This window comes from Pelodiscus sinensis, chromosome 2, assembly GCF_052426305.1.
Source record: "Pelodiscus sinensis isolate ZL-2025 chromosome 2, ASM5242630v1, whole genome shotgun sequence".
In the NCBI taxonomy this organism is placed as follows: Eukaryota; Metazoa; Chordata; order Testudines; family Trionychidae; genus Pelodiscus; species Pelodiscus sinensis.
The window spans coordinates 57,090,122-57,112,428 of NC_143053.1; the positions used below are offsets into that span (position 1 = coordinate 57,090,122).

A 22,307-nucleotide genomic window follows, 5' to 3' on the forward strand; every position below is an offset into this window, starting at 1 on the left:
AGTATTTCATATAGTTAAGGAAGTATAAAAGTGTGTGTGTGAGACACACACACTCACAAGTCATGGAATTACTTCTTCAATATTTCTAAAGTCCAGCGTGTTCGACTATTGGACAGCCGCAATCTCTCAAACCTGAAAAATCTGTGTCGTGACAGACACATAAGCCTAACTGAGCCACTTTTCACCTTCAGGAGCACACAATACAAGAATGTGCAACTCTGAAGGCAAGGCTATCATTTTCTAAGTTTTGATAGATACAGAATATTTTCTAAGAGCCAAAAAATGCCTTGAAGACCAGAAAACTAATAGTTAATTTTTAAATGTCTATATATACTAGAAGTATTGACACAAGGTAGTACTTGTCTCCAAAAGAGAATAATTTTGTTCATATTTCAGACATGTCAAAATTTCATTCATACACATATTGAAAATAGGTGAATTAAAAGTATTTAAAAATTAAACTAGTACTCAAAAATAGAGATCTATGATCATCTGCGTCTGTTATGAAAATTATTCTTTTTGAGCTTGTCTTTGAAGTAAGTACTTGAATTAAGAAAACTGGACTTGTATTTTGTATTTCTAAATATGTATTCTGTATTTCTGTGTACTGGTAGGATTACAAGATGAGTGAAAGTATAATGAAAGAATTTTCCAGTTTTTAAGGTGACTTTTTTTCACTAGTATGTTTTTTCTTTAATTTCTTTACATTTAGCTTTTGAAATAACTACATTTATTCAAAAAAAATTTCAAGAGAAAAAGAATGCTGTTTTGAAAAATACATATAGGTTTTGTTGAAAAATATAGTATTTTTCAATGAAGAAATATTCTGATTAGAAAATTGCCATTATGTTTGAGATTTTTGGGTAGAGTAGAACTGTGGTTGCAAAAAAAAAAAAAAAAAAAACCACACACCCAACATATAGCTCATATGCCAGCTATATTTATTTGGGTAAGTATACTTTTTTCACTTTGAAAATTTATTTGCATCTGGAAAAAATGTTTTAAATTATAGTCATTTTATAAAAATTGCTTTTAGCAAGCAAAAATAGTCTGTGGAAAACCCATAATTTAGACAAGTACCTTACACTTTATTTGCTCTGCGCTGCCGAGATTTAGAATCCCTTCCCATTTACAGTTTACTTTTCACAGAACATTATTAACTTTTTGGCTTCATACATGATCTTCTGTCAGATGCTTTTGATTTGTAATTTAGCAAAGTATAATAAACAGTGCAAAAGTCATGAATTTTCCTCTGCATCCTGAGCTCTGTGGTAGGGAAAATGTGATAAAATGTGTACCTTAAGTCTTGTTTGATGATCTCTCAAAGCAAGTTTGCCTTCTGGAAATAATTTCTGGGGTTGAAGAGCATGGTATTAACAGATTTAATGTGGCTATTCCGTGGATTGGTGAAGTACTATGTGAGGTTTAACAAAATGAGAGAGACAAATTGAACATCAACAAAACCTACATCTGTGAAGAATTATAAATTTAATTAGTAAAAAAGGCAAACTTAAAATACCTCATTAAGTAATCAGAATTTGATGTTTCTAGTTTAAGAGTCTTAAATGGGTGAATTTTAAGTAGCTGTACTATCATTGGCATTTCTTTCTCTTGTCATATATAATGGAGTCCCAGAAGCCGTGGCCCATGTTAAAATGAAGAAGTGAATGTTACTTAAAATAATGAAATTATAAATAGTAGTAATGTGATGCATTTGGAAGAATCTGTATGTCATTTATCATTTTAGGCAATTTTAGGTCTGCTCAGGATGCAGTGTACAAGTGAGTGACAGAAAAAAAAAATCTGTATTTTTTTTAATGTTCCCCCTTGAATGGATTCTTAAGGCCAAAATATTTTTTCCCTTTGCTTAAAGGAGAAATTTGTTCAATTAATGAGTTACTAAAATATATTTTAGAACTTCATTTATCTAGAAGCCTCATGGCAAAGGTGGGCAGTTATAAGAGTAAGCCAGCGCCACCCAGAAATGTGTTTTTCTTCCTAGTCGTCATAAGTTTCTTTACAACATTGTAATTTTGTACCACACATAAAAAACTGAAAGCATGTGAAGTGTAGCATTTTGTAAACTGTAACTAATTTCACTCACATCTGTGTCTAATTGTTGTCTGCATTCGCATTCTTGAGAGTAGATTTATTTTTCCTGGACCACTATGTGGATTCAGCTGACCAGCCTAAGTGAGGATTAGTTGTTTTAAAGTTATTTTGATTAAAGAGTCATTTTTAAATATGGTAACACACAACACATGGTTTAAATAATCCTTGAGACACAAAGGAATATGTCTGAAGTAGGCCTAATGAAAATGAAGATCATGGATATGAACTTTATGATTTGTGAGAGTATAAAAGGACATATAAGGTATATATTTAATTTTCTAGGCTACATCTACATACAGGCAAGTTGCTTTTTTTCCCCCTCACTAGATGAATTTAAGATATTTTTAAAAACAGACTATTATATTTGTTAATTTTTATTTTGGAATTAAAATTGGATTAAATGCATTTCAGAAGGTAGTAAAGTAATAATATTAAAAGTATACTTCTGAGACCATGCCATTTAGTTTATATATGTATATAAATACAAATTTTAAAAAGAAAATACTTTCTTGTGTTCATCTGAGACATATTTTAAATGACTCTTCACATTACTAAGTAGAGATAGCTCTTAAAACAAAGTTAGTTCTCACCTATAATTTATTCCAGGTGTATAGAAGTACCAGTAGAGGAACATATCCTAAAGGCATTCTGCTGCAGTTTCTGGGGTTAAGAGTAAAAAAAAAATCCATCTTATATTTGACTATTTTTCTTTTTCTTTCTGAAAAAAAAGGCATGGTGTAGCTGCTGCAAAAACACATCTGATATTTCAGTTTGATTTGACTAACTACAAAGTACAGTATTGAAAAACATAATGTGCAATACTTTAAATTCACAATTATAAAAACATTGAAGTTTTTCTGTATGCATTACTGCATGCTTCTTGACATCACTTGTAATGCTATATGTTGCCTGGCTGCCTCTAGCAGTGGTTTAATCTTGCAAGAGTAGTAATTCTGTCTGTGATTAAAAATAACAAAAACTGCACACACCTAAATGAGATTGGCTTGGATGATTTTTATGGCACTTAAAATGCTTATCTCTCTTGTCTTTGTTCTATGATCATCAGAGGTGTCAGTTTAGGTTGAATGGAAATGCACATTAAAGATTCTGAGTGTAGACATTTAAACAATATACCTTTGGTAGAGAAGCTTGTATGTTCAACCCAGCAGCGTATCTTCACCTGAGTATTATCAGCTGCTGGCAATTGTTACTAGATTTAGAGAAAAATTTTCTATCAAAGGCAATTCATTAAGTGATGTCCAGCAGGATCTACATTCATAATGTGTTTTTCTAGCCACATCAGATGAAAATATACTAGTCAGCTGGGGTTTTGAAGTGATTATTTTTATTAAAAAGTGAAGACTTCTAATTGGTTTCCACTGTAAAATCCAGGCTTCCTTCTAAATCTCAGTATGACTAAAAGCAAATAGTGGGAGGTTCACGCTAAGTTTCTTTTTTAGTAAGAGAACTATAGTTTTTTAAAGTAGGGTATCTGACATTCTTACAGGTCATTAGAAACCTTACAAATTGTCATGCAGAAATGTGTTTTCTTCTGCATTCTAATTCAATTTATTTTGTGATATGGTGATATCTTTTCAAAAACTAATTTGCACTGTTTTGAGATGGATGTGCTTTTTAGACAGTTTCACAGAGTGGATGGTCATAAAAGATATTCAGTTCTACATAGCAGATGTACTTCCCATTTTAAGAAAATATCTGATCTCATGAATGTTAAATGACAGGCAGTAAACGAGGAAGAAAAACAACACGATAAGGTTAAGAAACTGTTGAGTTCAAGAATGGGAGGGAGATATGTTTCAACCAGTGATAAGAAAAGATGAAAGATCTTCTGAGGATGCTGAGCTTTTACTGCTTGAGCTACTTCTGTACAATATGTTCCCTGTGTTAACACCTGCCTTTTTCCAGACACCTCTTTCTAGCTACCTTAGCAAGGCTGCTTTGCATGTTGATTGGGGGAGGGGTAATCCAGTTTGCAGCTGTCATAGGCCAGTGATGAATCACTATCCCGTCATTTGGCTGCCTTCCCCCTGACATGGAGAGGAGGGGGATGGACCTGCAGGAGGAAACAACAGTTGAGACTTCAATTTAAAGACAATATGCCTTTCACTGTCGCAGTATTCACCTTTTGGTTAAAGGACACTATTGTCATCCATCGTAATATTCTTGTTTAGATTAAGGTCAGGCATTAAAGTAGAATAATAGTGGCTTCTATTTGTTTTCCGGGTTTGCAGGTGCAAAAATCCCAAACCAGTTCAGATGTTGCTGTTTTCTCAAGTTGCAGGTAAGGATATGATCGATATTTGGTGTCTCTGTGGAAAGAAGTGCTTAGAAGTAAGGGGTTTTTACTTCAGATAAAAGTAAACATTTATTATTGTTTTCCACTTTAAATGGAAGAATATTACATCAATGCCTGGAGAACTCTGAGGTGAATTAATACAATAAAGTCTGTAAACTATGGATAAAATCAGTCCTGCACCTAATATTTTTCATTTAAATGCTAGAGACTCCCTTTTTCTTAAAGACTCCCCAGAATTGTAGCTGGGCTTTTAAAATGTAAGGCTTGGCTTTACTAGTGAGAGTTAAGATGAAATTGTATTAAAGATATCTACAATAAAATCCCATTATAAATGTGAAAAGTCAGATGAAAACATTTGTGTTTAAGCATATTTACATTTCCACTATGGAAAGAAGAAGTTTTGTGTTATTTAAATACAATTTTAAAATGCCTTCATTACAATGTTTGAAGTGGAAGCAGTCTGTGTTCAAATACATTGGTGGAAAAAGTCTCAGAGGGGCAGCCTTGTTAGTATGTAACTGAAAAAAACTTAAAAAAAACCCAAATAATAGTTCTACAGTACCTTGTTTTTTAAGTTTTAAGTTTTTTCAGTTACAGACTGACATAGCTACTCCTCTGAGACCTTTAAACATGCAAGGCATTGCAATAGTTTCTAATAGTTTCTAAGGAACTATTGGTAGAAATGTCAGTCATACAAATTTTCTATCAGAAGAGACTACTTAAAAAGTAGTCATTAGCATTATCATGCATTTTTGGAACAATGGAAACGAAAGCAATATATACTTTGTTTACGAGCTTAACAAATACAAACCGAGAGTTTGGAACGGTGATCATGAACCTGTTTTCCTTTTTAGAAACTGAAACTGTTGAATCTAAGATATTTGTGATGAATTTAGCTGTTTAGCTACTGCATTAATGTTAATTGGTTTTTTTTAATTGAATCTGAATTGTTTAATTTTGCCTAAGTGACAGCTGAGGAATGTGAAGTGTTAAGGCATACTAGAGTCTGTATGGATTCACTGTATGTTGCCTTATCCCTTTTCAATTGGGCATGCTTTATGTAATCCACAAAGCAAACAAGTGAGCAGACATAATAGTGTTTTAATGCGCATTTGTTTCAACGGAAACAGAGGAACAATTAAGTAGTTTGCCAGAGTAAACACATACATCAGGAATATCTCATTCCCTGTCACTAGACTATAGGTTTCAACAATTGCTTCAAGTGTTTTATTTGGTTTTGAGGCCCATTAAATTCCAATTGGGTGGTAAATTTTGAGAAAGCAAAGCGTTATCTTATTGCTAAGGGAATGTGTCATTTTATATATTAATGAAACTGCCTATTATACATAATTTAAAAAGTGTAATAATATGAATCTCTTAGGCATAGTTTAATTTATTTATATTCTGTTAAGTGTTACAATAAAAGATACGACTGTTTGTCATGAGTTGAATATATGGAGTAAAAATACAAGAGCGAACACTTTGATGCTGAGAAAAAAAGATCATGACAGGAAAAAATATTGTTTATTTACATAGTATTGTATAATCAAGTAGAAACAATGGATTAGATGTTGTTCGGACAATTCCTCCATAATGAAAGTTGAATGTAACAGTAAAATTGTCTGCTTCTTGTTTTTAGGTCTATGGAAATGCAGGATCTAGCCAGCCCACATAGCCGACTAAGTGGTAGTAGTGAATCCCCCTCCGGCCCAAAACTTGATAACTCTCATATAAATAGTAATTCCATGACACCCAATGGCACAGAAGGTGAGCTACCATTTTTTCTGACTATATTTCATATAGTATTCGTTCTCAAAAGATTTGTTCCATCAGTCTTTAAGACAGTAAGTTTTATATATAGAAAAAATACTATTTTAGGTGTTCTATCTTTATGTAATATATATATATATAAAACCTATGTTCAGTGTTTGTCAGTAGTTAATATTATCAGCTTTCAGCAATAGCTCTCATATCATGTTTGTATTCCCTTCACATATTTTCAATGCATTTGAATGGTATTATGTTGCTTAAGTCAAAATAATTGAAACCCATCAACAAAATAATTTGCATTTTAGTGATGAGAAGAAAAGGAAATATCTACAGTTAGCTGCTATAAAAGGTAAATTATAAGTAATCATTGCCATTTCTCTATTTTAATTTTGAATTACAAGTTACTACATTTATGAGAGCTTTGCCATATAGGTTAATACAAAACTGTCATTAAAAATTGTGTTGATATTGTGCTGATAAACATAATTTGATAGGCTGTATTCTGCTTCCACTTTTCTCATGGATTTTCCACGATTCAAATAGTTATAATTCCGTGAAGGTAAAATATAATATGTATCTTTCATGTTTTGATGAAAAGAGGAGAAATAGCAGAAACAGAAAAATTGACCTATGAACTGGCTATATTTGTTCGCAGTATAGTACAAAGAGTACCTCAACACATCTACCCTACAAATGATACCTTTTGTAAAAATGTAGAGATGGTCATATAATTGTGGAAAACAGCTGTAAGTACAACCCTAAGTAAAAGAAAATAAAATATCATGAGTTTATAATGTATTTGCAAAACTGAAACTTATAATCGCATTTTGTGATAAAGATTTTTTGTACATACATTTGAGTATTTCTTGTAGCAAAGTTGTACTGCATGTTAAAAGCCAACATGTAAATAGGCAGTTTTAGACTATGTAAATGCATTGCGTTCTTCCAGGAAAGACATCTGTCAATCAGATAGATGTTCCTCCTGAGCTTGCCAAACATCTCAGTTATCCACTCAAATTAGAGATGACTGTAGTTTGGGATGGCTTATCAAAAGCTGACAGTCAGTTGTGCTGACGTTATGTACAGTTCGCTTTATGCAAAACAAGGTTTGTAAGATTAAATTTTAAGCCATTTTAAATTCTAATAATCTATAATATTAACTTGGGGTTCTTTTTGTTTTGTGTTTAAATAAATATGTATGTATAATTGTGGTTTCCCATTTATTTTAATTGAAGTAGAAAAATTAAATATTCTATGCGCACAAAAGATCCTTCTGTCATTTATATGTTATCAGGTATATTTTTGGGAAAGGGTAAATGTCCCTTTTTCAAAAGTTAGTTGGGTATTTGAGAGCTCAATGGTCTGAGGCTCCTAAATTTCACCCATAGCTTAATATCATTAAATCAACACATACCTATTAATAATGTGAGTTCAAAGCCTTGATTTTATAAAAGCTCCCAGTTTTTTGGGCCTTCTGTTCAGTGTGGAGGCAACACAAAAGTTCAACATGTTTCCTTGAACCATAAGACGCTTCCCTTGATCTGGCCACAGGAACTCCTTATGGACCTAAATAAGAGGCGTTCATGCATACAAGCAGAACAAAGTTAACCGAGGGCCCTAAATGTTTTGTTTTTAAGGAATGAGTTAAAGGTATATTTTCTGCTTGCAAATGCCATTCAACAAATACATATGCAAATTAAGTCTATTTCAGTTTAATCTTGAGTTTTATTAGAAAAATATAAACTAAAACACTGTAATTTTGTTTTTAACATTGTTCCTCTCTGCCTTTAGAATTTGTAAGTTCACGTCTTACTCGTTTAGGTTAATTCTGCCAAGAAAAATGGAGTTTATCAAAGATATTTTACAACCTGAAATGAAGCCCAACAGTTTTCTTTTGTTTGCAATTTCCCTTCAGGTGACATGACTCTGCTCAACACTGCAGACTGGTTGCTAAGTACTAGTACACAGACCACTGCAGGTTTGTGTAGCCATGGTGAACACAGCAAAAATGTTAGCATGCATTTTAAGATGTTGTCAGAAAAATGATTCTGAAAAGTATCTCGCGTCCATTGTTTCCAGTTTAAGTTTTGAAAAAGTGGCAGTAGTAATTCTTAAAATTGTGGTTATCTTCACTGACAGATAATTAATTTAAGCCTGTGAAAGAAATATCAGATCATTCATTCTAGAATCAGATATGCACTTAGGGCCCAGTTCTGATCTCAAATATACAAATATTTCCAACTGAATTTAGTGGGAGTAGCATAAGAAGCCAAGGAGAGAATTTTCCTGTGAATCTGCCAGAGTATATTGTTTGCTCTGGGGGAAACATTTTTTTTTAAAACTGATAATCAAGCTTTAGAAAAACAAGGTGAATGTAGTGATCTTTCTTTTTAAATTAAGCATAAACTAATTTTTTTGCATACTCTTCTGAAGTAGGATCCTGTTTAAAATCAAATGATAGATTCTAGGCATGTATATTATATACAACTGGCAAATACTTCCCTTAAAATGCTACAGTATGAAAAATGTGTGGTTTGCTTGTTTGTTGCATGTAGAGTGGAAATGTGTTGCTGAACATTCACATGCTAACTGTAATGTGTGAAACTGACTGACTGTGAGCCTCATTCTCATTCAGAAAAAGGACTCCTTTACATCACTTTGCTGCTGGAAAGGGCCCTTAATATAAATGAGAATCAGGGCCTCAGGTGTTTACATTTTGCATGTTATAAGTTTGCTATAAAGATTTGTTAAATTTCATTTCCCTATGGATTGGGCAGAATTCCATACCCCAGAGTGCAAAATGTGTTCTGTAAATTAGAAAAAAAAAATCTGTCCCAAAGTGCAATGGCCCCGTTTCAAACAAAAGTTCTTTAATTCCTCTCAGACATGTTTTCAGACATGCCTCGTATTGATGTTGTAGTACAGAGGATGTGGTTGCTAGATAGCTGACTGCTATTAGTTAATATTTTTAGCTTCACACTTAGTAAGTTTTCAAAGTACTGGATGGGGATTTAGTTGTGTGATTGAGTCATACAGTTTAATCCTTGCATACTGCTTTGATTATATACCCTTTAGATTGCTTAGACACATGGTAGGGCACCCAACTTTGTCGCAATGCAAAATGTGCCCTGGTATAAAGGTGGGCCACACAGCCGTAGAAAAGTATGAACATCTTGTAACCATGGTTACCAGTCCAGAAATTTATTAGCCAGTTACCTGTTCCTAATAAGTTGGGTATTTTTTTCTGCCCATCCAAAAATAATTTAAAAGGAGTTTTGATAAGTCTGACTTATTTTTGCTTCAGATACCAATGTCTGTATGAGTTGTCTTAAATTGTGACAGTAAGTAATATTCATTTAAATTCATGCCAAGATCATGAGACCGTCGTTACAGCATGTGCTGGTATGTGGTGAGGAGAAAATACAACTTGTACATTTTAGGAAAAACCAGAAATAACAGTATTCGTTCATTTGGTTTCTCCTATCCTAATATGCCAGTTCAGAGTGTAAATCTTCCTATCAGTGGATGGAGAGCGAACAGGCAAAAGGAAAGCTCTTGTCATATACTTCTGTGTAGGGGGCAGGCTGGCTGGTGGGTTGATCCTGCTCAGTTGGAGACTTCTCAAACAGTACATTTGATATTAATACTAAAAGATTTGTCTGAAAATATTCAGGAAAAGTAACCTCAGATACCAAAACAGGAGAGGAAGTCTGTCATATTTATAGTTTGCACCATTACTGTAGTAACCTCTACAATCTCTTAACATACCAGAAATGATCTTTACCATGCCCTTGTGAGATAGGGAAGGACTATTAACCCCATTTAACTGATGTATGGAGTGACTAAATGACTTGACCAGGATCACACAGGAAGTTGGTGGTAGATTAGCAAATTTAATTTGGTTCTGGGTCTACTTTTCAGACTGCTTTTAGCCCCTTCGCTATTTTTTCTCTTATAAAAAGGTTGCCACTGTGTCAGGACTGACACAAAGGGACTACAAAATTAAAATTAACAGGTAAGAGATTACCTTTCTTCAACTCTACTTTTTCCCAGTCAACTAATGTCAGTTTCAACCAGGTATCCAGCTAAAGAAGGCAGGGTGAGTACAAAGAAAAGACTGCACTGAAGTCACCTTCTGAAAGCAGCTTCCAAAAGTGTTTGCTACATTAGATTGCTAATTATATGAAGGGATATTTGCCTCTCTCAACCACTGGAACTTCTGCCCAGTTACGGTGTCTTTATACAGTATTAAACCCACCAAAAATAAATAAGTGATCTGTTTTTTTCTAATTTACAGCATTCTTTTTTCACTGAGTCATTGAGGAGTGTCAGTCTCGTTCTGAGGGGCCAGATAGGAAGGAAAATTTCTAGTCCCTAGAGATGGGGAAGGCAGATAAGTTAGGCAAAGATGTAAAGTGGCACATAGAATTTCAAAGGCAAATTGGGCATCAAAATCTGCTAGGCGGCTTTTAAAATCTCAGCGATAATCTGTAAAGTATCCTATCTGATGGACAACCAGGATGAGATGCCTCCATCAAAGATGCCTTTGAAATTAAATGTGCCACTTGACATCTTTGAAAATGGTGTAAATTGCAAGGGGGGAAGGAGGGAGGAGAGAAGGAAAGCTAGCCAAAAACTCAAAAAGTAACAGCAAAATGTTTTTTAAGTACATTGTTTAGCAGGCTTCCTGCTTCTAATCAGTGGTGTCCTTGGACAATCAAGATGCTAAAGGAGCACTCAAAGATGATAAAGTCATTGCAGAGAAACTAAATTAATTCTTTGCTTTGGACTTCACAGCTGAGGATGTTAGGGAGATTCCCAAACGTGAGCCATTCTTATAGGTGACAAATCTAAGGAATTGTCCCAGATTGAGGTGTAATTAGAGGAGGTTTTGGAATAAATTGATAAACATAACAGTAACAAGTCATTGGGACCAGATGGCATTCACACAAGAGTTCTGATAGAATTCAAATGTGAAATTGTGGAGCCATTAACTGTGGTTTGTAACCTGTCCTAAACCAGCATCTGTACCTAATGACTGGAAGATAGCTATTGTAACGCCAATATTTAAAAATAGCTCTATAGGTGATCCTGGCAATTACAGACCAGTAAGTCTAACTTCAGTACTGGGCAAATTAGTTGAAATGATAGTAAAGAATAAAATTGTTAGAGGCATAGATTAACATGATTTTTTGAGGGAAAGTCAACATGGTTTCTGTAAAGGGAAATCCTGTTTTACTAATCCACTAGAGTTGTTTGAGGGAGTCAACAAACATGTGGACAAGGGGGATCCAGTGGATACAGTGTACTTAGATTTCTAGAAAGCCTTTGACAATGTTCCTCACCAAAGGCTCTTAAGTAAAGTAAGTTGTCATGGGATAAGATGAAAGATCCTTTCATGGGTTGATTACTGGTTAAAAGGTAGGAATAAATGGCAAATTTTCAGAATGGTGAGAGGTAACCAGTGGTTTCCCCCAAGGGTCTGTCCTGAGAGAAATCCTATTCGACCTATTTACAAATGGTCTGGAGAAAGGGGTAAACAGTGAGATGGCAAAATTTGCAGATGATGCTAACCTGTTCAAAATAGTTAAAACAAAAGCCAACTGAAAAGCTCCAAAAAGATCTCACCAACCTAAGTGATTGGGCAACAAAATGGCAAATGAAATGTAATGTTGATAAATATAAAGTAATGCACATTGGAAAAAATAATCCCAATTATGCATACAATGTGATGGGGACTAATTTAGCTACAACTATTCAAGAGAGAGATCTTGGAGTCATTTTGTATAGTTCTGTGAAAACTTTCACTCAATGTGCAGCAGCAGTCAAAAAGGCAAACAGAATGTTAGGAATCATTAAAAAAGGGATAGGGAATAAGACAGAGAATATCTTATTGTCTTTATATAAAACCATGGTTTGCCCACATCTTGAATACTGTGTACAGATGTGGTTGCCTCATCTCAAAAAAGATATTTTGGAAGTGGAAAAGGTTCAGAAAAGAGCAACAAAAATGATTACGGGTTTGGAACAGTCCCATATGAAGAGAGATTAAAAACACTTGGACTTTTCAGTTTAGGAAAGAGGAATCTAAGAGGGGATATGAGAGAGGAATGTAAAATCATAACTGTATAGAAAAAGTGATTAAGGAAAAGTTATTTACTTATTCCCATACTATAAGAACTAGGGGTCACCAAATTAAATTAATAGGTATCAGGTTTAAAACAAACAAAAGGAAGTTTTTCTTCACACAGCACACAGTAAACCTGCGGCATTCCTTGCCAGAGGATGTTGTGAAGACTAGGACTTTTAACGGGCTTCAAAAAAGAGCTAGATAAATTCCTGGAGGTTAGGTTCATCAATGGCTATTAGCCAGGATGAGTAGGAATGGTATCCCTAGCCTCTGTTTGTTTGGAAATGGATGACAGGAGTAGGATCATTTGATGATTACTTGTTGTGTTCCCTTCCTCTGGGGCATCTGGCATTGGCCACTGTTGGCAGACAGGATACTGAGCTAGATGGACTTTTGGTCTGACTCAGTATGGCATCTCTTATGTTCATAAATGCAATAAAAGCTTCTCAATGTTCCGACCAAGCAGGTGGCCATAAGATAGTATTAGTCCTATTGAATCTGAATCCTCATGGATTCAAAAAGAAACGGTAAGGCAGTTTGGCATGAGTTAGAAATACTATAGAGTGTAAGATGTTAGATATTAGACTGGTTGTATGTTTAAAATTTAAAAACACCTTATCACTCTGGATGGCAATTTATAGAGGAGAGTTGTACCTTGTATCCCATAACTACTTATTGGTTGTTATCAGAATTGGGTTTCTTGCTTTACTCAGCCCATACTGAGGGCAGACCAGGTTATTAACTATCTTACATGTTCTCCAAACTCTGTAGCACGTATTCAAACAAAAATCTTTTTTTAAAGGTGTGTTTCAGTGAACTCTGATTAAAAAACAAAAACAATCAGTCTGGAAATAGTTAACAGATTTAGACCTTTCCTACTTTCATAGTTCTTTATTCACTTATCACCTCACCTGACTTACACTGTCCAATCAACCTTTACTTTACCTCTTTTTTCTGTAATAGAAACGTATGCTTCCATGCATACTGTTAATATTATATATAATGTATTAAATGTGTAGCTCTGTAAGGTGTCAGGTATGATATGTTGGTGGAGTAGAGGAATATTTTAATCTTTAGAAATTGAATAATTGTTTTGTATTATGAAATTTGTTGGGCATATTGTGGGATAGGTTTTTATGAACATTCAATCTGTTGAGCTTACAGGCCTGTGTCTTCAATAAACACATGTGAAGCAACTCTTTTTTACAGTGGCTAATGTTGTAGTCTAATTAAATGGATTCCTTTAGCAAGAAACAGGATTTTTTAAATTTTAATGATTTGATTTGATTTGATTTGTTAACCATTAAACATGATTTTATATATTATAGGGAGCAAATTTAAGGTCTAGTGGATGATGATAGTCAGAGAGGTGACTGGTCAGTGACAAAGAAGCTTCTACCACTTGGGTATTTTGAAGTTTCTAGCCTTCATGATTGTGAAGGATGACTCATAAAGGTTAAACAGGTCTAACTGATCCAAAGACGTTGGTGTGCATACAGCCTAAAACAATGTGCAGGGGAACTACCCCATGCATCTTAATGGTGTGTGAACTCCAAGGCTTACTGCCCTTGGGGCTGCAGCCCCACAGAGGACTTTGTGTAGAAGATTGCAATGGGTCCAGTTCAAACACCCCTGAAAATACACCCTGGCTGCTGGGGCGTGCGCTGTCCCCTCTCTATCTACCACTCCTGGGAAGAATAAGGGAGATGCATGTGACTGTCCCTGCATCTTTTGGAGGGAAAATAGAACTTCCCCACCATAAGCATCCCTGTCATGATGTTTGGAGGGCCCTGCAGGCTTAATCTGATCATCCCTTCCCAACTGTCTGTCTTCTTCCATGCCCCTTCACTTTGCCTGCTTCCTTCACCTTCCAGTCTCCTGTTCCATTCATGTTCTTATTCTTCTGCCTCCCCAAGCGCTCACCTTCCATTTTGAGGCCCGGCAGCACAGCTCTGTCACTTCTCCATATAATCCCAGACCCTAATCTCCCATCCAGTTCTGCACTTCCTCTTAGCCTGCCTGGCCTTTAGTCCTACTGTATTTCCTGGCTCTCCAACTTTCTAACCTTCCCCTCCGGTTTAGGATTGCCAACCCTCCTGTTTCGCCAAGAGTCTCCCAGAATCAGGCTCAATCTCCTGGAGGCTCCTGAAGCCAAACAGAGATGTCCAGCGATGTAGGGGGATGGGGGAGGAAGGTGCTAAGGCAGGCTCCCTGCCTGCACTGGTGTTACGCTGCTCCCAGAAGCAGCAACATGTCCCTCCCTGCGGTCCCTAGATGGGGAGAGAAAAGATTCTCTGCACGCTGCCCCCTCACTGAACACCAACTCAGCAGCTCCTGCTGGATGGGAATTGATGCCAATGGGAGCTGTAGGCACCACAGGGCACAGAGCCACCTGCCCCTCCGCCACCCCACCTAGGAGCTACATGCTAGTCTCTTCTGAGAGTGGTGCAGGACCAGGGCAGACAGGGAACCTGCCTTAGTGCCCCATGCCCTCTGGACTTTCAGCAGCCAATCTCCCAGTTTGGCTTCAGGAGCTACCTGAGATGAGCTCTGCCTGATGGGAGCACATACCCCAAGCCATTGCTTTAGTCCTGAGACCACTCCCAGAACCCATCCTCCACCCCCTCCTGCACCATGAACCTCTCCAGTACTCCAGCCTAGAGCTGCCTCCTGCACCCATATTCCCTCCCAAAGTCTGCACCTGCTCCTGCACCCCAGCCCCCTTGCACCCAAACTGCTACTCAGAGCATGCATCTCAATCCCTGGCCCCAGACCTGCCCCCTTCCACAGCCAAACTCCCTCCCAGAGCTCACACCTCTTCCTGCACCTTAACCGCCTGCTCCAGGATCAGCCCAGAGCCCTCTTCCACAATCCAGATCCCTCAGCCCCAGCCCAGAGCCCATATCCCCACCCCCCATGTCAGTGAAAGTGAGTGGGTGGGGGATTCGGGGGGGGGGGGGGCCTCAGGGCAGGGCAAGGGAGTTTGGGTTTGTGTGAATAGACAACTGGCAAATCTACCCTCCCACACTTTTGGCTCAGCCCAGCAGTTCCTATAGCAGAGTTTAATCAGATATAATTAGGAACAGGACAGTTTATAAATGTTATTAAATATATACATATTTAATATTGTATTTTAAATATTTCTCTGTGTATATGTGAAAACAGGATCTTTGTAATTCCTGCAAACCCTCCTTCAATTACAAAAAGGCATTTATTTTAAACATAGGCCAACAACAATACAAACCTGGAGTTTCTAGGCTAAAAAAAGTTGTGGAAAATTTAAAGTGGATGATGGTCACTTCTGAAATACCTTAATTTTAATAAAACTCCTTTTTCTGAACTTCTTAAGTAAACGTGTAGCCTGTAACAAGTGACATTTCAGGAGATATGGGGGCTTTAAGTGGATTCTAGTGGCGGGCAGGGATGTTTAAAATCAGACTTACAATGGGAAGTGGCTTCCATGGTAAGTGTGGCGCAACTGCCACTGTTCTGTGATGAAAGATGAAAATCTCTTAAATACATGAAGCAGCATAGAAAATAAACAGAAAGATTTCCTTCTGCTCAGGGTCCAGAAAACAAACATTGGTAATCAGGGTTTGGTCCTTATATATTAGGTTTAGGATTAGAAGTTCCTGCTTTAACAGAAGTAAGGTGATTTAGACTGGTATTTAGCAGCTTCAGCAACTAATACCTCCTAGGATGGTTTGATGCTATCAAGACAACACAATCTAGATGTTGCAATTTTCTGAAAAAACTCTGTTTATGACGGGGAGAGAGAAAAAGTGTAAACCTCAGAGTGAAAGAGTATCCGCTTCCTACCCCAGTGAGTCCTGAAACGTGGAGGAATCTTATTTGATTAGGAGTCACTGGTTGGATACTCACTTCCTAGAACTTTAGGTTGAAGGTTAACCAGGTAAACCTGCCTGACTTCCGTCTGGCTGATTTTCTGTCATTGGCTTGTGGCCTTGTGACATCATGTGGCCAATTGCATCAAATTTAAGCATTATTTACAGAAGCTACAGAATACAACAGTTAAGCCACAGACTAACTAGGGTAACACAAAAGCCCTTGTCCATGCTCAGGAAGGTCTTCATGGCCAGATTATCTGTGGTGGGTTCGATGAGGAAAAAATATCAGGTGTGATCTTCATCCCATAAATTAATTCACCTCTACTGTCTGAGTGAAGTAGAGACTAATCTAACAGATACTCAAATTTTCTAATCACCAGGAAAGAGAATACTTCAACTCCGGAGCAATGATAAGGAGAGCCCTTAAAATCCGTGGTTATCCACTCCATATCCGCAGGTATCCATGATCAATTTTTATGGATATTGGAGCAGATGTGGATACTACAAAAAGGGATGTACATGGGCACTTGTCCCATTCCACTGTATTTGATACTTATTTGGGAGCACCAGGGGTCAGGCATTCCTGCAGAGGAGTATAGTTGGGGTAGAGTGCTATTCCTCCTCTGCCTTGCCTGGCACTCCCACCAGGGAGCAGCTCAAGCACCTGTGCCCTGATCATGCTCCTCAGAAGGAGCTCCCCCAACACCACTCCTCAGTAGGAGTGCCTGGTGAGGCAGAGCGGGACAAGCCTCCGTAGGACAACTACCCACTCAACTACGCACACGGATTCATCCTCTGAGAGTGAGGCATGTTTGCTGCTGCGGAAATGTGGATGTGAATGTACATGAAACGCAGGGAGAGGACCGTGGATTGGGTGCATGTTGTTTCCAGAGGATATGGATAAACTGTAGATCCACATTTTTATATCCGTGCAAGGCTCTAATGATTAGTGGGTCAATCAAAGCTCAGATTAAGGTGGCCAATAGCAGAGAAGCCAAAGTTGCAGTGCTTTACAGTGGAGTTGATTTATTTTTGTTGGGTTTTGAAAACTAGATTGGAAAATTGCAACATTCCTGTGGTGATAGAGAGAGGTGAGGATCAACGTTATTCTAATAACCACTGTGCCTAAGCAAGGCAGGCCCCCTGTTGCTACCCTGAGCTCAAATGGCAATTTTGGCTGTCAGGCATTAGGGATTCAAGCTCAGTAAAGCTGATGGGGGACACACGGTGACTTTTGCTGAACTAGTTCCTTGGATCAACCCAACACTCAAAGATTACTCCTGGGGGAATTCTGCAGGATGGTACATCCACAGAACCTCCCTCCCGCTCCCAAAATTCCTGTGCTTTTGGTCAGGGAAGCAAAGGAAGATGTGCATGGTAGGGTGGCAACCATGGGGGCAGTTTTTGAGGGGATTGTAGAGTTGTGTGAGGCATGGGGAGGTGAGGCATGGGGAGCACGTAGAGTTATGTGTGACTGCCCTCCCTCCCCCTTTTCTGCAAGCACAGAGCAGCTCAGCTGAGTGAGGCTGCATCTGGGCTCTACCGACTCTGTACCTGAGTCCTGCCTCCTCAGTCCTAATGCCAGTTGTGCTCCCATTTTGTGTTCCGGAAGCCTTTTTGTTTTCTGTGCAGCAATGTGTGTCCACAGTGGGGCTGAGGAAAGGGGGAAATGTGGGATGGGGGTGGGGAGAAGAGGAAGTGAGGCAGGAAGGGCCAATATAATAGGGCAAGGGAGAGGTATGGGGCAGTGAGGGACGAGGATGAATTAGCGAAGAAAGGGGGATGGGAAATTTTGGAGGGAAGCAGGAGCCAGGCATGTGTCATGCCTTCGCCAGCAGCTGGGGCTCTCCTGTAAGCAGGTCCATTGAACCCTCATCCTGCCAAGCATCCTCCCCTACACCTTGACTTCCTGATAAGTTCTCTAAACCCCCATCCTGCGTTTGTACTAGATGGCAGTCTGCTTGGCATGTACACTCCAGAAGAGGAGAAAATGAATGCAACCATCAGTTGTTTCTGTGGGAATATAATTCTGCTGTCATAAGAGCTTAGGTCCACATTTCTCAAACTGTGGATCCCGACCCTCCAGGGGATCGCAAGCAACTTAGAGGGGGGTCACAGTATCACAAAGTTTGAGAACCCCTGGCTTAGGTGATTCTTTGTTTTTCTTTGTTTCTTATATGATTACTTGTGACTTCCTTACATGAACATTATTTTCCACACTGCTATAGCTGGAAGGCTCACTAGAGCGGATGGCAAGGACCCTGATCCTTCCTATACTTACACACATCCCTAACTCCCTCTTTTTAAGCATCAAAAAATATTGGTCCCTAATTCTTTTCACTAAAGCTCCTTTACCTTATCCTGGCACTGTGAAAGGGTGTACATTGCATTTGCATCTTGTTTATGAAACTTTTCAGCTGCTAGAGCAGTGTTAAGATGCCAATGCACACTCAGCATTGCAATCCCATGTAGACTGAGAGACCCATGAGTCATTTTCAAAATGACTTAGGCCTAGTTTATACTTAAAGGTGAGGTTATTATAACTACATAGTTCATGGATGTAAAAAGATCCATATCCCTGAGAGATATATCTATTTTGATCTAAGCACCAATATAGGCACAGGAAAACCAATGAAAGAAGGTTTCTGTTGACCTGGTTACCATCACTCTAGAAGGTAGTGTTCCTGTACCAGAAGAAAAATCCCTTTCATCCATGTAGGATGCACGATTATGCTGATTAAGCTATGGCACAGCTATGCTGGTGTAATCCCTGAAGTGTAGATGTAGCATTAGGCACTTGGGAGCCAAAGTCAGTAGGGCTATGTCTAGACTGCAAGCCTCTTTCGAAAGAGGCTTTTTTGAAAGATACTTTCGAAAAAAGCCTCTTTCGAAAAAGAGCATCTAGACTGCAAGTGGAACTTTAAAAAAAGCAAGCCGCTTTTTCGAAAGAGAGCACCCAGGCAGTCTGGATGCTCTCTTTCGAAAAACCCGTTTGCATTCAAGAACGCCTTTTTTCGAAAGAGCACTTTTGAAAAAAGGTGTTCTTCCTCGTGAAATTAGGTTTACCTCCGTCGAAAGAAAAGCCGCATTCTTTCGATTTAATTTCGAAAGAACACGGCTGCAGTCTAGACGTAGGTGAAGTTTTTTCGAAAAAAGGCTACTTTTTTCAAAAAAAACCCTGAGTCTGGACACAGCCTAGTAGTTTAAACAAATAGTGTATTTCAAGGATAAATTTTCACTATTGTGGTGTTTGCCATTTTGCAAAGAAACTAAAAGAGAACATGTATCTTTCTTGACCTTGACCAGAAATAATACCATTTGAGAGTCAGTCTATTTGCTTATATATTAATGGAAAACTTTTGGAAACTAGTTCAGATTATAGTATGGAGATAAGACTGCATTAGATTAAAGACTACTGAAGAGGAAGAATGTTGAATTACCATAAGTGTGATGAAGTTCTCTGAATTTTCAAATGAATTTTAGACTTAGATCAGATACATAGAGGATATTGAACTAAACCAGGGCTACTCAATATGCGGCCCATGTGTGGGAGCCAAAACAAAAAGTAGTCACTGTAATGGTCTTTTGTTGATATGCGTTTTAGTAGTTAAATTCCTGGACTGTCATTGCTCGTTAAAAGTGCTGTCATATGGAAAATCAGGTAAATACCGCATTTTATTAATATCTGCAGAACTGACTTAAATGGGGCCTGTGTGTTGTGTACTCTTGCCTTAATCTTTGTATTCATGCCCATCAGTGTGAAAGAAACTATTTGTATATATTTGCATATATATTTGCATGTATATGCAAGCACACTTAAGTTGAGGTCCTTGGCATGTGCTGTGAGGTATCATTGTGGCCCCCGGGGCTTCCAAAGTTGAGAAGCCCTAAACTAAACAAATGTTGCTGTGTGATTAGTGCTAGATATATGAAATGATATTTCAGAAAGATGCTGTATCACTGAAAGTCTGTATCTCTACTAGCATAGCATTTAATTGCTGATAGAGTGTGTCATATTGGGGAATCTGATTACATATATGTAGAAAATTATCTACATATGTATAATGTTAATGTATGCATGTGAATACCTACAGTACCCTATTACCAGAGCCAAATAATGTATAGCAGAGAAGGAAAATAAATAATATAAGCAAAGATTTGGAATGAGATTCAGAGCTGATGAAGTAGTGAGAGAGGTTATTCCAGATGGCAGCAATGGCAGAATAGAAGGCTCTTTTAATGTGTATACTGCAAATATAATTTTAAAATTAGATATAGACATATGGTTATGCTACTTTTGCTGTAGAAACTGGCACTGGAATGTCAAAGAAATTCAAGAATAAATATTTTTGCTTAGTTTTTGCTGGTTCTATTGACAGGTTCTCAAATTTCTAGGCTTATACATTCTGATATTTTCCTTAAATTTTGTTATTAGAAAAGTCACGTCCTTAAGTGAACTGGCACTTCCTAAGAGAGGAAAGATTATTTTGCTGAAGCTGTTAAGTTTGATTTTTTGTTCTAGGTCTAATGTAGCAATGCTTCCTGATATAGTTCCTTGAGATCAAATAAAGAAGACAAAATTGGACCCCGATTCTGCAATTGGATCTGTGTGAGTAGGTGCTTAGGTCTGTGTAGAAACTGAATGTTTTTAATGGTGCTCTGTGTGCCATGGATGGAGAGGGCTGCCTGCCAAGATCAGTTTTGCAATCGAGGTCTTAGAGTATAGCTGTTATATATGCTTTTTTGAGTGTAGGGTATATGTATTTAAGATTAATTCAAAGTTAATGTTATAGTTAAGGTGGAAGTGCATTTTCCATTCTTTTCAAATAAAGAAAACCCTACTTTTATTTCAATAAAAAATCATGCACTCGCAAGTGAAGTGTTCCAGAAATTAAGGTTTGTACAATTGCAGTAACTCTCGTGTATTCTCTCCATTTAAATGTTAACTGCCAGAGATACAAGGTGGGTGAGGTAATATCTTTTATTGGACCAACTTCCATTGGTGAGAGAAACAAGCTGTGTGGACCTAACTACATCTGCCATTAACTCTTTACACCACTCCGGAGATGGTGTTACTAAATTGGCGTGGAAAGGCACTTATGTCAGCTGGAGCTAAATTTAAGTGATGATCTTCCCTAGCTAAGTCAACCTAAGGCATCTCACATTGACCTGTCCATGTAGTATAGATTGCATCTCATTTGTCCTATGACTGCTGAATTGTTAACAGGCCACTCTGCTTTGAATGGTCCCTTTCGGTATGTGCTAATTGTGTACGCTACACAATTTATTTTACTTGCTGTGGTTCGGAGTACCTTTTCCAAACTTGAAGAGTAGCTCAGTGTGGCTCAAAAGCTTGTCTTTCTCACCAGCAGAAGTTTGGTCCAATAAAATATATTATTTCATCACCTTTTCTCTCTAATATCCTGGGAAATCACATAGCTACAACTACTTTGCAATGAACTAACAGTAATATCATCTCCATTGATGTACGATACCTGTAGCTTGAAATAAGCTATGAAATTTGAGTGATGCAACATCCCTTAATCCTCATGGAATGAGGTTTATAGGAATGTCGGAATAGCAAGCTTTAGAAAGCTATTTTATTGTATAGCTTTTTTTAAAAGTAGCGGAGTAGCTATTTAGCATACCAGAAGTATCCCGAAATAGCGCCACTATGTAGCTGCATCCTTGAAGACTAACAATTTTCCATCTTTAAAAATTTTTTAAAAATAGCCTTAAGGAAGCTTCCCAAATCTATAGTTAATAATAGATTTGTAAAAAGTGCTTACTACCTGATATCTTCTATCATTATTTGTACATTTGAGTCAGATCATGCTCATGAGTTGTGTTTTATAGCTGTTTCCCTACTGGTGTTCAAAAACTAACATACGAGCAATTCTAGATAAACTTTTAAAATATCTAGGCACAAATAGTGTCCATTTAATTTATATTAAATAAAAAGTATTCAGCTAAAGTAGCTCAACGTGCAATGAATTTAATGCTGCATCAGCAGCTTCGCTAACTGTGTGTGTTTGTGTCTGTGATGCAGCTTTCTGAACTCCTTATCTGCTAGCCTTTTGCTTTCGACTAGTAGTCTGGTTTTTGTTTTCATGTTTTTTTAAATCTGATT

General features: G+C 37.5%; 1 protein-coding gene across 16 annotated transcripts in view; it reads left to right on the top strand.

The window, feature by feature from the left end:
- The window catches only part of EYA1 (EYA transcriptional coactivator and phosphatase 1), a 222,870-nt gene that overhangs the window by 99,596 nt on the left and 100,967 nt on the right, over window positions 1–22,307 (top strand). For 8 of the 16 annotated variants that reach the window (XM_075920531.2, XM_014577730.4, XM_075920530.2 and 5 more), the window contains 3 exons: window positions 4,365–4,414; window positions 6,069–6,196; window positions 8,115–8,177. In XM_075920531.2, the coding sequence (XP_075776646.2) occupies window positions 6,073–6,196; window positions 8,115–8,177 (187 nt within the window). In that variant the 5' untranslated portion in view covers window positions 4,365–4,414; window positions 6,069–6,072. Of the gene's footprint in view, window positions 1–4,364; window positions 4,415–6,068; window positions 6,197–6,504; window positions 6,549–8,114; window positions 8,178–20,699; window positions 20,787–22,307 lie in introns of those variants that run through there. The other 8 variants (XM_006131516.5, XM_006131518.5, XM_014577733.4 and 5 more) reach the window with 5 other exon arrangements.